The following is a 14217-nucleotide window of genomic DNA, read 5'->3' on the forward strand; positions in this document are numbered from 1 at the left end:
TAATAATTCCGGTGCACTAAACCTTCCTTTCTGCGCGATTCCAGGCCGCCCTGCGGTCTACCACTCGACCCAGCCATTTGGAATCGATTCTGCCGTCCTCGGACTTACGGAGAATAATGGACAGCGCCCTTTAGCTTAATCCGTGCCCATTCATTCTTCCTTCGCTGACCCGACCTCAGTCACATATCTCAATCCCATCCCTCCTTTTGATCTTTTCCGGCTTATTCCTTTTCCGATCACATCATTCTCCGGCGAAGTATGAACAAGATCTCCAAGGCCTGCGAGCCCTGTCGGGCCCGAAAGATCCGTTGCAATGGATCGCGACCGGCCTGTCAGAATTGCCACGCAGACCCTTCCCTCTGCGTCTACCGCGCCAAAGCCCGCATACGGAAATCCCTGAAGAATCCCGATCGCCTCAATGCTACGCTTCCACGACGCGATGGCGGGCCTAGCGACCTGACCCGGCCCGTCGCGGGAGCTGATTGCAGCGTCGACAGTGACCGTGGCATTCCCTCGGGGGATGAGGGCGGCGTGGCCAGCCCGGCCAGCGATGGTCACGTCATGACCGGCCCGTCATCGGAAAAGCCACTGGCGCAACAACGCTGCCAATCCGACCCAATCCATATCGATGGTGGTGTCACAGAAACGCATCTGGCCCCGACGAATTTTGATAGCTCTCAGCTTTTCTACGGCCCCTCTTCCAACTTTGCCTTCTTGCAGCAGGTTCATAGAGGCATCTTGTCCAAAGTTTCGCATTCACAGCCACAATATGGACGTCCTCGGGGTGGTGACAGGTCCGGCCTGGACACCTTCATGCAGAGGTCCATATTCTTTGGGACGCCCTCGAGGGTAGATATCGAGGCCATCAGATCGCCTCGGGTTCAATTGCAGCAAGTCTCATTCGACCAGGCCAAGGAGTTCCTTGAAAACTTCAAAATATCGTCGTACAGCAGAATGTCGTTTTACACCATCCCGGAATTGGACGATCTTCTTCGGCAATTGTACCATACCGACGATCTGATCCCGCCACAGACCAAAGCCTGCTTCCTCGCCATGCTTGCTATCGGTGCTTTATGGTCAGAGCATACCGTCCTGGCCGAAACACTGTACACCCAGGCCAAACGCGAAGCCGTCGTCTTCGATGATGCGGTGACTCTTCAGATGCTGCAGTTCTCATTACTGATGTCCGACTACCAGATCAACATGGGCCGTCCGAATTCAACGTACCTGCATCTTGGTGTGGCATGCAGGAAGGCGTTCGCGCTGGGTCTGCACAAAGACGGCCCGAGTCTTCGAAACGGCGAAGGGAGCCTTGCGAAGCACCGGAACACTCTGTGGCTCCTCTACTTCTACGAGACGTGTCAAGCCCTAACTCTAGGCCGGAGGGCCTCCATGAGCATAAGTGACATATCTTGTCCCTTCCCTACCGATCCCCCTTTCGTCGCCAACTTGTGTCACATAGCCAAGATCATGGAGGACGGCGCCAAGCTTATCTACGGGCGCAAATCCGAGTCGCTGCGGCAGCTCTACGTCACGGCCGAGGGCCTATATGCTCAGCTGCGGCGGTTCGCTGAGTCGTGCGACATTGCGTCGGCCCACGCAAGCCAAACCCAGTCACCGGCCGAGGCTATCGAGACACTCACATTACACAATTGTAAGTTGAGAAGACGCGCGATTTTGGGTGTACCTACGTGCTGCATAGTTTGGACTTTGACTAAGCGTTTGCAGGTTATTATCTTGGGGTTATCTTGACCTTTCGACCCTTCTTGATCGCCAACTATGCCATGCGGTTTGGCAAATACCAACGAGATAACGGCGAGATGTGGCTTCGGCAGGCGTGCCGATATGCTACCGATGCTGCGCAGGACTCGATCATTTTCATGAGCAGCATAGTTACAAGGATTGCCATCTGTAAAGTAAGCTTTCCGCTTCCTCTGTCTCACCCGACTCCCGCTCGCTGGCGACTAATAAAAGCTCCACAGTACCACCGTTATCAGGCTTTCTTCATAGAATGTAGCTGTGCGGTACTTATCTACGATATCTTATGTCAGCCATCTAAGTACACGTACAACATCGAATACATTCATACCGCCCTCCAGACGCTCAGCTCGATGATAGTCGATGAACCGGTCACCTCGGCAGTCAACTCCATCAAACGAGTGCTTCGAACCATCGAGGATTCGATATCGACCCAAGGCCACGGTGCTTCTCCCGCCGAGTCTGCACATACTCCCACCAGCCGGGGACAAGCGTCTACGGCTGTAACGCCGAACTCTGGGGCTCAGAACCACTATTCTAGCATTCAATTCCCCTCCCTCGATCACCTCACCCAGAATGGTGCTGAGCAGATGATATTCCTGACGGAACGGAATTACCCCCAGCCTGCAGCCGCAAGGGCAGCACCGATGGGTCCGTATGCCACTGCGGCCCCCGGGAATGGCTTTGGGCCTCGATCCCTCGTTTCTCAACGCCGCTTCGAATTTCAACTTGGACGTTATGACCACGGATCTCTTCAACTTCTTCCCCATGGACGTTACAACGCCCTTGATTTCACGCCAAGGTCCGATGGCGGGTAGGACTCACCTTACGTAATATTTATTTGGTAGTTACATGCGAACAAACAATCTATCCCACCAGCCGCAATGTCCAAGACAAGATGGGTGATGCAACCCCGTTTTTCAGCTTCCCCAACCTAGTCGGTTCTTAGTTACATGTGAGGCCCATTGATAGCTCAAATGACCTTGCCGGCGTGTACCCGCCAGAGGGGGTTTCAGTAGTGGTACAGCATATGCCTCGAAGGCGAATGAAGAGTTATGTATCAACCAAACCAAACGTAGCCCAAAGACAGTCGTTCGCGAAAGCCACCAAAATCTGGGTAGCCACTTTGATGCGTTGTATCATGCAAAAGGCAAGAAGCAAACATGCATGTATAAGTGCCGATCGCTGCAACTGGCCAGAAATGGCGTTGGCGGCAAGTGAATCCGTACTCACGTGTGACAAGAGCGGGATTTGGGAACAGGCTGCAAGTCATGCTTGGTATATGATTCGACAGCCTCCTCTTACTTAACCTAGCCTGTTTGAAGAACACCCTTCCTCTCCTTGTTGAAGTCGCCATCTTATCGATATGGGAAAACCAGTAACCCAGCTGCAATGAGCCATGGCCGTCGAGATAGACACATTTCATACAACAGTTGCAGCTATCAAGTCATCAAGCCCAGACACCAACTCAACAGATCGTCCTCGGAGCTTCAATGGTACCTTCCCATATTGTCGCACACAAAAGAGCAAGCTTGTCCAGCTTTCTGACGACTTGCTGTTGTTGATATTCTTGGAGTACTGCGATCGGATAAGTGCCTTCACTTTCGGTCTTACTTGTAGGAAACTGGTCGACCTAGTACATGGGGAGTTTTACCGGAAAGCCTCTCAGCATGGCCCTGCGTCCGTCGTCAGTTGGGCAGTTCAACGAGGCATTGTGGCTACACTGGATCGCCTGTCGTACCATCTTGCCCCCGGCGAACCCTTAGAGCTCGATACCCACTCAGAGTCATTGATATCGCCAGTATCCTGGAGCGGCTGGAAGAGATACCCCAATGGCAACATGTACAGATATTTCTCTCGGACCGACCACGCCATTGGTCTTTTGGAGGAGGGGCTTGTCGATCTGAATGGGGTTCTCCTGAACCGGAAGCAATACTCCACCACCTTTGGATCCGCGTTGCAACAGCATAACCTTTCGGGATGGACGCCAATCCATATCGCCGCTCTATTTGGAAACGCCGACATGGTTGAATACCTCGTCGGAAAAGGGGTGAGCATCAACAGTAAAGACCGGTCAAGGGCCAGGGCCCCCGGACCCCCATATTCTACGCCGAGGTGTCGGACGAGCCCGATACCATCCTGCCTCGCATGGTTCGCCTCGGCGCGGACATTAACCAGAAAGTGGGCAGTAGCCAGCTGAGCTTGTTGGCCTACTTGTGCAGCGCCCGTTGCTACCGGCTGGCGCTCAGCCTGCTCTGGGCGGGCGCTAAGGCCAGCTTCAAGACAACGACCCGCAAGACGCCGCTCCACCTCTGCGCCAATTTGCATAGTTGCGCCAACGTGTACAGATACGCCAAGACGAGCTGGACAAGGCAGGACCTGGTCAATATCATCCAGGCCCTCGTCATCGAAGGGGGCGTGGACCCCAACACCAAGGACCGAGCTGGCAACACCTTCCTGCACTACGCGGCCAAGACGGGCCGCGAGATCTTCGTCGGCGCCTACGAAGCCCTAGCGTCTCTGATAGGTCTGGCCCTGGCTCCCGCTTCGTGGGGTCCTCCTCCTCACGGCAACGGCACCACCACCAACGGTGGCGGCCCCAAAGTGGTCTTCGACGTGGACGCGCAGGACGGCCGCGGCGAGACCGTGCTCATGGTCGCGTGCGACATGCAGTCGCACGTCGACTACCGGGCCGACGCTCTGCCCCGAGCTAGGGCGGCCATCCAGGTCTTCCTCGAGACCCTGCGGCCCAGCACCGGCCTGAAGGACGCCCGGGGCCGCCGCGTGACGGACCGGCTCTGTCGCCGCGTCGGCAAGAAGGGGTCTTCGTCTTCCACGAGACCTCATCCCGCGAGGCCCCATCTTGACGCATAGATCCGAAAATACTTGCAGTTCCCAGTTCCACCCGCGACACCCGATCATCGGCCCGTGTCGTCGAGCAACAGCGGCAGCGGCGGCAGCAGCAGCAGCAACCTCGGCTGGAAGATGATCGAAACACCCGGAAAGGTGCAGCAGCAGCCGCCACCTTTATTCTTTCCGAAGCCGCCGATGGCCTGGCAGCAGATGGAGATTGACGGAATCATGCATTCGCGACCGAATCCCTGTCCGGACAACGAACCTTGGACCATCTTGATATATCTAGATGCTTAGGCAGATTTTTATTTGCGCGAGAAGAGTCTTTTGACCTGTCAACATATACATATGATCGAGCGAACCTTCCCTCATGACAAGATGTCCCCGTCTTAGAGAGCACATGGCCTAATAGTGGAAATAATTCAGTGCTGCAGAGTCTGAAGGGGTGGCTCGCGAAATGTAGATCATGTAATATGGCTTACCCGACCGTGTTCCTGACTCGACATGATGCCGGCGAATAACTGCTACCATTGCTATGGGATTCACGCTTTACTGGATATGACCATCTTGTCTTAGAGAGACCCGTAGAGGGAGGTCGATTTGAGCAGGAAATATTAAGCACGCATGAAAGTCGGTCAATCTAGAGCACTTCCTGGGGGTTATGAATCATGTATTGTTTAAGGTCGAAGCTACCTACAGACGTCAGTGGACGCCCTATTAGACCTTGAATTCTTGTGCTGCGGGATCACACCCATGTTGTGTACGCGTGTGCGTTTGTGTGTGAATCATCTCCATTCGCTCTTGTTTGTAGATCGGGGGTTCATGTGCGTAAGACAGGCAACCGTGGAATAAACAGACCAGCTCATTGCATGGGGTGGTATCGAGTAAGCGACTTTCGGGGTTTATTCCTTCCACTTCCAGTGTTTATCCCATCTTATTCTCGTATTTATTCCACCTTATTCCAGTGTCTCAAGATGACTGACTGCAGGATTGCTCTATGGCCCCCTGTTCCCAGAGGCGTAATGATTACGTCCAGAGTCGATAAGGTAGGCTTACTCAATCTCTATCTCATGGATTTCGAGAGACCTAGTCAAACCTCTCTCGGCTAAGTCGATCAACATGGTTGACTGGGATGCGATCACATCGAGATACAGCAGCACCTTTGGATTTGGGTGTTTAAAGGCGTCTTTGACTTTAGGAAAATCCTCAGCCTACCAATAGCACAGTGCCTCTCGCTCGGTAGGGTTTCGATTCAATATGTCTCCCAAATCAGTACCGTAGTCGTCCTGTGGGTGATAATAGCGATCCTCTTGTCGACCATCTTTGACGTCGCAGAAAACGATGTTCCGAATGTTTGATCGCACCTCCATGGGAAGGGGCGGGGACAAATGTCGACGCTGGACCTCATGCTCGTCAAGAGCGTCTGGGCCGAGAATATCTGCCTTGTGATCAAGAATAAATTGATACGACAGCAGATCCACTTGTGGATCGTTATTAACTTCTGACTCGCTTCCGTCATTCGCATGGATACTGACCTGCTCAACCTTGTGGCGAAAAGAAATCTCGGAACCGGTCAGCTGATTCGTTGAGGAAGATGTATCCACTGGGCATGTCTTTCTCCAAGTCCTTAATGAGGTGGTAAGCCAATACTTCGAGCTTGCCTATGGCGTATTGATACCAATACCGCTCAGAATTACTCCAGCAGCCACCCCGTGGGCCCAGTGCTTTTCCCCAACGTAGATTTTCGTAAGATCAATCCATTCCAGGAAGCTGAACTCTGGCTGTTCCTTCAGAGGAGGCAATCGGTAGATAGGTATGCGAACGTTGTAGTGCTTGATGGTGACTCGTCGAGCTTCAACGCTGACAGAGAGAAGTGGGCTGATGTTAATCTTGGTCGGTAAGATATTTAGAGTGTACGCGGAGACGAAGAAGACGCGTTCCTCGGTTTCATCGCATATGGCATCTTCCCAGATCTGGGCACGGATCTCCGGCGGAAACTTCGGGAATTTAACGAGAGGATCCATAATGACTTGAGGGTACCTAGGTATTGCACGGTCGAGAGTAATAAATAATATATAAAGTATTATAATAAAAAGAAAAGAAAGTTAATAAAAGAAAATAATATTTAAAGTATTATAATATAGTTTATTATTAAGTTAATTATATTATTAAATCGGCCACTTTTTTTTAACTTATATAATTATAATATCGATTTAATTAAAAAAAATCGTATTATTTTAATAATTTAAACGACGCGAGAAAGTTCGAATCGAATTAGTTAAAAAGCTACTACGAAAGTGTACGACGTCCCTCGAACTACTCTAGGCGACCGACTCTATAATATTAAACCTCGACGCGAAATTCGATATTTATAATATAAATTAAATTTAATTAAAAAAGAAGTACTTTATAATTATATAATTAATTTAAATATTTAAGAAATACCTTTTAATATTAATATTATAAAAGATATAGTTAATTTTTTTTTAAATCACGTAGTAGCGACCGCGTTAATAATTATTAAATTAAACGCTTTATTAATTATAATATAACGAACGTTATCTAGGTTTTAAAAGAAACCTAATAAGACGTACTTCGGTTTATATTAATAATACGAGAGAGTATTTAAACATACGATAAAAAAACGGCCTGTTAATATAATAAGTAATAATACTTAGTTCGTAAAGTAATAATAAAAGTAGTTTAGCGAAAAAATTCTTATAATAGAATTATTATAGCTATTTACTTTATTAATAAATTAAATTAATAGGTAAATTAATTACTAAAGTAAAAAATATCTATAAAAAATATATAAAGAATATTTATCGTTATATATCCCGTCTCTCCTTTATTAATATCCCTGGGTTCCCGGAGATCTCGAGGGTCTCGCGAGATCTCGTCGAGCCGGCTCTCTAGATCTCGTTAAGATCTCGAGAGCTATTAACCCTTTAATTATTTTATTTTTATTTAACTTAAATTAAGTATCCGTTTAATTCGTACGGTCTTAATTTATTTAACCTTAATTATTTCTTTTTAATTATTTAAACTTAATTATTTAGTTTATTTTAATCGCTTAATATTATTATTATTATTTTACCTCGTGTTTTTTTATAATAATTATTATCGCGTTTTTAATAAATAAGTTCGTTATTATTAATAAATTATAAGCGTTAATTAAGTAAGGCTAGCTTATACTAAGTCTCGTATATATTCCGGGGTATTATAAAGCTGTATCGAAAGTAGGTTTAAGTTATATAGTTAAGCTAAGTTATAATATTATTTCTCTCTTTTTATTTACTTTATTTTTAAAGCGGTCGGTTATTATTAATATTATACTTAATCTTCTTTTTTATTAACAAGTTACTTTTTTATTATTATAATATATACTTATTATAATAAATCGTATCACGGTAAAAGTCGCCTAGAACGCTTTTAAAAACGTTAGTAAAAAGTCCTCCTTTAAGATATAAATAATATGCTATTACAGTGCGTTTAGACTAACCACTACGCCATAAAACAAAAGCTTCGGAAATAACTAGACGGTTATTTTTATTTAATTCTACGCCTTAAGTACTACCCCGCGGGGGAATAACCCGCCGATCGTAATATTATACCCCCTATTTAAGGGCATACCCTTATACTTAAGGCGATAAACTCTTAATAACTATATAATTTACTTAAGCTCGGTATAGAAAAACTTTAAAGCTTTTATATAAAGAATTAATTCGTATAAGGCTTTATTTATTTATTAGCGATTTTATTATTTTCTTATTATATTTACGGACGTAGTTAAAAATTATTCCCGCTATATAGACCGTAAAACCGGCTTCGTACTCTTTAAAACGCTTCTTATTAAAATTTTAGAAACGTATATCGCTTATTTTATAATACTCTTTAATTTAAGTAATAATTTCATGCTAGGTGATAGTATTTTTAATAGCGGTCTTTATAAATTCCTTTATATTTTTATAGCTGGTATAAAAGAGGAGCTGTTATTTTCGAATCTTATCGTTTATATTATATTTTTTTATATAATTATTCTACTTTTTAAAAAATTTAGTAATATTAGTACCATTAAATTATAGCGAAGGGAAATAGTTTAAATTAAGTATCGGCAGCTTTATCCGGTTATTTATAAGTTTAAATAATAAAGCTATCCTTTTAAAGGAGTTATTATTTAAGTCCGCGGGTAAATTACTTAGCTTACCCTACCCTTTTATTAATTAGCTATTTCCGCGTCGTTAAGAAGCTTTAATAGTAGCTAAATTAGCGTTAGTCTAGCTCGATAATAATAGTACCGAGTAGGCAGTTAATAATAAAAGGGGGGGGGGGGTAAGCGTGGGTAAATCTTAGCTCGTAAATTACTGATCGATACTTGAAAGGGCCTCGGTGATAGTTAAAACGTTAACTGCTTAGCTTTTTCTCGCTAAATTCTATTCTATTAATAAAGAAGTTATTTTTCCGTTCTTTTTTTAATAACTTACTTAATAATTCTTATCCTTATAAGATTATATGATTTTACGGATTTAATTCTATTTTTAATAATTAAGAGATTTTACTATTAACTTAATTATTATAATTATTGTTTTTAATAAATATAAAGTTTCGATTATAATCTAGTTTATTTTATTTTATTTAAGCTATTTAATAATTAATATCTAAGCGTCGGCTACTTAGGTTATAATTAAGCTTTAATAAACGAACTTTATTAGACTTTTAAGCGAAGAATCCTATTATTATACCGTAATATTTAAAATATTAATCTATTAAATACTACGCTTCTTATATATGTTAAATATATTTATATTTTTCGGCATATTAACGTGTTTTGTTTTATCGTTTAAATTATAGCCTTCTTTATTCTCGATTTCGTTACGTAGTACGATATTTTAATTAAATTATTAAGGTTTTCTTAAAACTTATTAATTTAGTCTTTTAGTATTCGTTCTCTTTTTTTTACTTAATTCTTTTTATTTAAATATTTTCTTCTTTATAAAGAGGGTTTAAAGATAAAAATAAGCCTATATGGGGGAGCTATAAGAATATATAATCTATATTATTATAAACTATGGTCGTGTTATAACCCGACCTAACCATGCGGCTAAAGACCCCACTCACCGGCACGGGAATATAATACGACAGCCAGCGATCGTACCGCCAGCTATACTAACGTGAACGCAGTTATATTTTAATAGCGTGCGATAAAATAAGCGGCCTTAGCCCCCGCGGTGATAGGATGAATATAGGCGGATATAATAATAAAGCACGACGAGTCACGTAACGAGCCCCGGAGCGACAAAAGGCACGACACCTAAGGTAAGCTAACTAAGGTTAGATTACTATAATTTAAAGGACGGATTACCGTGAGCTAATAACGGGATTATTATAAGCTTATAAGTAATTTAAAAGATTAATAAAAAAAGAATTAAATATATAACGTAAAGTATTTCTTATATATTTTATATAAATATTTTTTATTTTAATAATTAATTTAAGTATTAATTTAATTTATTAATAAAATAAATAATTTTAATAACCTTATTATAAATACTTTTAAATTTACGCCCTTTTATTACCTTCGTTTTTATAAATTATTACTTATTATATCGATAAAAGCGAACGTTTATCGCACGTTTAAATACTTTTTTATATTATTAATATAAACTTTAATACGTTTTATTAAGTTTCTTTTAAAACCTAGATAGCGTTTATTATATTTTAATTATTTTTATTTTTACGAGTTATTACTTAAACCCTTGAGTAATAATATTATAAGAACTATATCTACGCCTGGCCTTAATAATACCGTCTAATAAAATAAGATCCTTATCGCCACCCTTAACGCCTCTTAACGAAACCCTATTATAGAAGTCGATAGCGACGATAACGACGACGAGCCTACCCGATAAACGCTAGTCAAGCGAATTAAGGAGCTCGAGCAGGAAAGCGCTAATTACCAGCATTATTACGTACGGCTCGAGAGAGAGCATAATGAGCTCCGGACTAAAGATACCTTAGGATAGATACCCTACGATATCGATAAGCTACGCGAGGTACGTCTCCTCTATATAGCTATTAATATTATTTAAACCCCTATTATACTTAAAAAAGGTATAAAAATTAATACGCTAACATTATTTAACGAGATAAGCGGGAACTTTTAAAGCTTCCTTATTTAGGTTAAAGCTTATTAATAATTTTATAAAGGGGCGTTTTAAAACGCTACTTAACGAGTTATTTACGCCGCCTCGTTTTTTAAAAATAAAGTACTCGCTTAGTTCGAACCTTATTTAAATAAACTCGTAAAAAATAATTAATAAATTAAGTTATATCGTATAGAAGTATAATGGATTTTTAAAAGTTACGATAGCTTTAAACAAGCTCTTAAATCACTTTTTTAAAACCTCGACGAAAAACGACAAGCGGAGAGGGAACTCGAAACCCTTAAATAAAAGGGATCAGCCGCCTCCTATATAGCCGAATTCTAATATATTATAGCTCGATTAAACTGTACCGAAATTACGAAAGTTATAATATATTATTAAAGGTTAAAGGAAAACGTTAAAAACGAACTTAGCCGGCTAAATACCCTTAATAATTTCCTTTCGTATATAAAACTTACTATTAAGATCGATACCCGTATATACGAATAACGCCGCGAGAAGTAAAGCGAATAATAACGGTAAACTAATCGAATCTAGGCTAATATAAGACGGCTACGTCACTATAATAGCATACCGAACAAGAACACTACGGCGTATAGCTACTATAGTGGACCTATAGATCTCGACGCCACTAAACACGATAAGCACGATAGAAAGTAGCACGTCACCTATTATAACTATTAAAAGCAAGGAAATTACACTCGAGAATATCGAGTACTAAAGAAGGATTTCCGAAGAGTCCTAGACAGACGACATGCCAATGCTACTAAAATAGAAGGCACTCTTATAGCAGCTATTAAAGGTAGCAGCGCCACTATTAAATACGGCAGCTTATCTTAAACAGCTTACTATAACGATAGGTGCACTTTTTACTTAGCAGATAAGGAAAGGATGGGATAGTTCCTAAAAACCTCTAAAGATAAAAAGAATTATAACCGAAACATCGCGATAATACGAAAGGAGTAACCCCTCTTATATAATAATAGTAGCGACTCCACGGACGATATCATAAATTAACCGGCGTAGTTAATAAATTATAAACGTCTAGTTAATATATTAATAAAAGAATTAATAAATAAGATTATAAAATTTAGAGACTTAAAAACCGATAGATAGTTAGCTATCCTTAATATTTTTTACCCCGATTTAAATATTTACGCTAAGTACTTATTACGGCTAGGTTTAATTAAAGAATCTATAATAATTATGCGGTAAAAGACGATACCCGAATCTCCCTTATGTACAAAGGGTATTTTACGTTCTTATAGATTTTATACGTATATAATATTTATATAAAACATTTCGCGATAAAACTCGAATACGAATAGTTTTTTTTAAAGGATTAACGAACGACTTATTACGTAACTATACCTTAATTATAATATTAAAAAAATTTAAACATTAATCCTTAACGGACGGCGCGCGTACTTATTAATATAAAAAGATTTATAATAATTATAATAGTATTACTTAAGAAGACGAGATTAAAGGGAATATTTCGAGGATTAATACTTCGAATACGCTTAAAAAAATCGCGAGTTTATAAACGTTTAAAAAGAAGTACTTAATACTTTTAAAATATATAAGTATATACCCGATAAAAAAACCTCTTAAACGTATTAAAGAACTTATAAAACGTTTATAAATTATTGCGAATTTAATAAACTTCCGAATTATTTAAAAAAACCTGAGTTTTAAATATTAAAAATAGTATTTTATACGGCGAAGGGTATAGAAATACCTTTACCGGTATATTAAAAAACGCTTTATAAAAAACGAAGGGAACGATAGTAATAATATAAAAATTAATCGTAAGAGGTTATTAATTACTTATAAGAATAGCGTTCGAGAAATAGACGCCGCCTATTATAAAGGAATAATAATAAGCGGACCGAGACAAGTCCCTATGCTAAATAACGGATAATCGAGCTATCCATAAATATATTATATTAATAATAAGCGTAAAAAGAGTTTATATTAAAGCGTTACTCGATAGCGGAGCGTAAAAAAACTATATTTCATTATAAATCGTTAATTGCTTTAAATTCGAATAATAGGAGAAAAACGCCCTATATTAATTTAAAACCGTCGATAAAGAATTTATAACTTATAACGATAAAGAAGTACGGAAGGAAGTTACGAACCTTCCGGTTAATATCGAAAGACGCTATAAACGAATTATATATAATATTACGGACGTCGCAAGATACGATATAATTTTAAAGATACCCTAATTACGGGTAAATAATTTTAAAATTAATTAAAAAATAGGTTAACTTTAATAAAATATATTAAAAAGAGGTTTAATTAATAAGTAACGGTTTAAAAAATAACCTTTTAATAAACTTAAAGTTTTTAAAATATATAACGTATCCTATAAGCGAATGTCCCATATAAGCGAATGTCCCACTTTTATAAATTTCCTTATAGCCTTAACTTTTTTTTATATTCTTTTATATCCGAAAATATTATAACTTTAAAAAAAAGTGATATAATTCTAACGCTTTAAGCGCTTTAAAAAGATTTAATTTTAAGCGTACGAAAAGCTGTATTAATCTATTATGTCTTATCGAAAACCTTATAGCGTAGACGAAATAATTAACCTATACAACGCGAAATATTTATTAATTTTCGAAAGTTTTTAAATTTTAAAAAAGATGCGATTATTTAATATATTATTAATTTAAATACGCGATCGTTTCTTTCTCGGCTAAATAATATAAAAGATATAGCGAATCGATTATTTAGTTTATATAACGCGGGACGCGTTAGTATTAATTAGGCCTTTAATTTTATACGATAATAATTAGACCTCCGGACGCGTTTTAACCGAAGAATTAATTATTAAAGAATCCTTTACAAAGATCCCGACGCGTATTACGCGTAGTTTACCCTCGTATAAAATATAATTTATAAGTACGGGATTTAAAAGGAGGATATTTATAACTTTAACGAGACCGGCTTTTTTATAAGTTAAATCTCGTTCGAAATAATCGTAACTACTTCCGATTAACGCGGAAAGCTTAAAGTAATATAATAAAGGAACCGGGAATAGGTTATAATTATTTAGAGCGTCGGATTATACGGTTACGCCATTCCTTCGTATATTATTTTTACTAAGAAAACGTACCTCTTTTTTTTAGTACGAAAATAGCCTATTACCGAAGGATTAAGTAATTGTAATTATTAAAAATAATTAAACTATAAATAAAAAAAGCGATGACTAAATTCGATATTTTAATTAATATATTAGGTTTTATATAAAAAGTTATTATCGCCTTTTAGTTCTAAACGGCTACGAAAGCTACTACTTAATAGCTTTCGAACTTTATTATAAAAAGAACTCGATTATTACACTTTATATATTTTTTTATTTATTATATAAACTCTAACCTTTTAATATCGGCTATTTTTACATATTAAAAAAGGCGTATAAGAAAGA

At 39.6% G+C, this 14217-nt stretch overlaps 3 protein-coding genes across 3 annotated transcripts; 2 read left to right on the forward strand and 1 right to left on the reverse strand.

The window, feature by feature from the left end:
* Nucleotides 1–258: 258 nt before the first annotated feature.
* PG994_003536 (C6 zinc finger domain protein) lies at nucleotides 259–2576 on the forward strand (the record flags this gene model as incomplete). The annotated part of the gene is made up of 3 exons (XM_066854945.1): nucleotides 259–1654; nucleotides 1729–1916; nucleotides 1983–2576. 3 exons carry the CDS (start codon nucleotides 259–261, stop codon nucleotides 2574–2576), a joined length of 2178 nt encoding a protein of 725 aa, XP_066719223.1.
* Nucleotides 2577–3157: 581 nt separating this feature from the next.
* On the forward strand, nucleotides 3158–4832 carry PG994_003537 (uncharacterized protein; the record flags this gene model as incomplete). Its single annotated transcript, XM_066854946.1, has 3 exons — nucleotides 3158–3796; nucleotides 3838–4580; nucleotides 4658–4832. The coding sequence occupies 3 exons, from the start codon at nucleotides 3158–3160 to the stop codon at nucleotides 4830–4832; spliced, it is 1557 nt and encodes a 518-aa protein (XP_066719224.1).
* A 1440-nt stretch (nucleotides 4833–6272) lies between these two features.
* Nucleotides 6273–6635, reverse strand: PG994_003538 (uncharacterized protein; the record flags this gene model as incomplete). The annotated part of the gene is made up of 1 exon (XM_066854947.1): nucleotides 6273–6635. One exon carries the CDS (start codon nucleotides 6633–6635, stop codon nucleotides 6273–6275), a length of 363 nt encoding a protein of 120 aa, XP_066719225.1.
* Between the last annotated feature and the right edge of the window lie 7582 nt (nucleotides 6636–14217).

Source organism: Apiospora phragmitis, assembly GCF_038363925.1.
Source record: "Apiospora phragmitis strain CBS 135458 chromosome Unknown utg000004l:1.0-3135199.0:1.0-3139288.0, whole genome shotgun sequence".
NCBI classification, from domain to species: domain Eukaryota; kingdom Fungi; phylum Ascomycota; class Sordariomycetes; order Amphisphaeriales; family Apiosporaceae; genus Apiospora; species Apiospora phragmitis.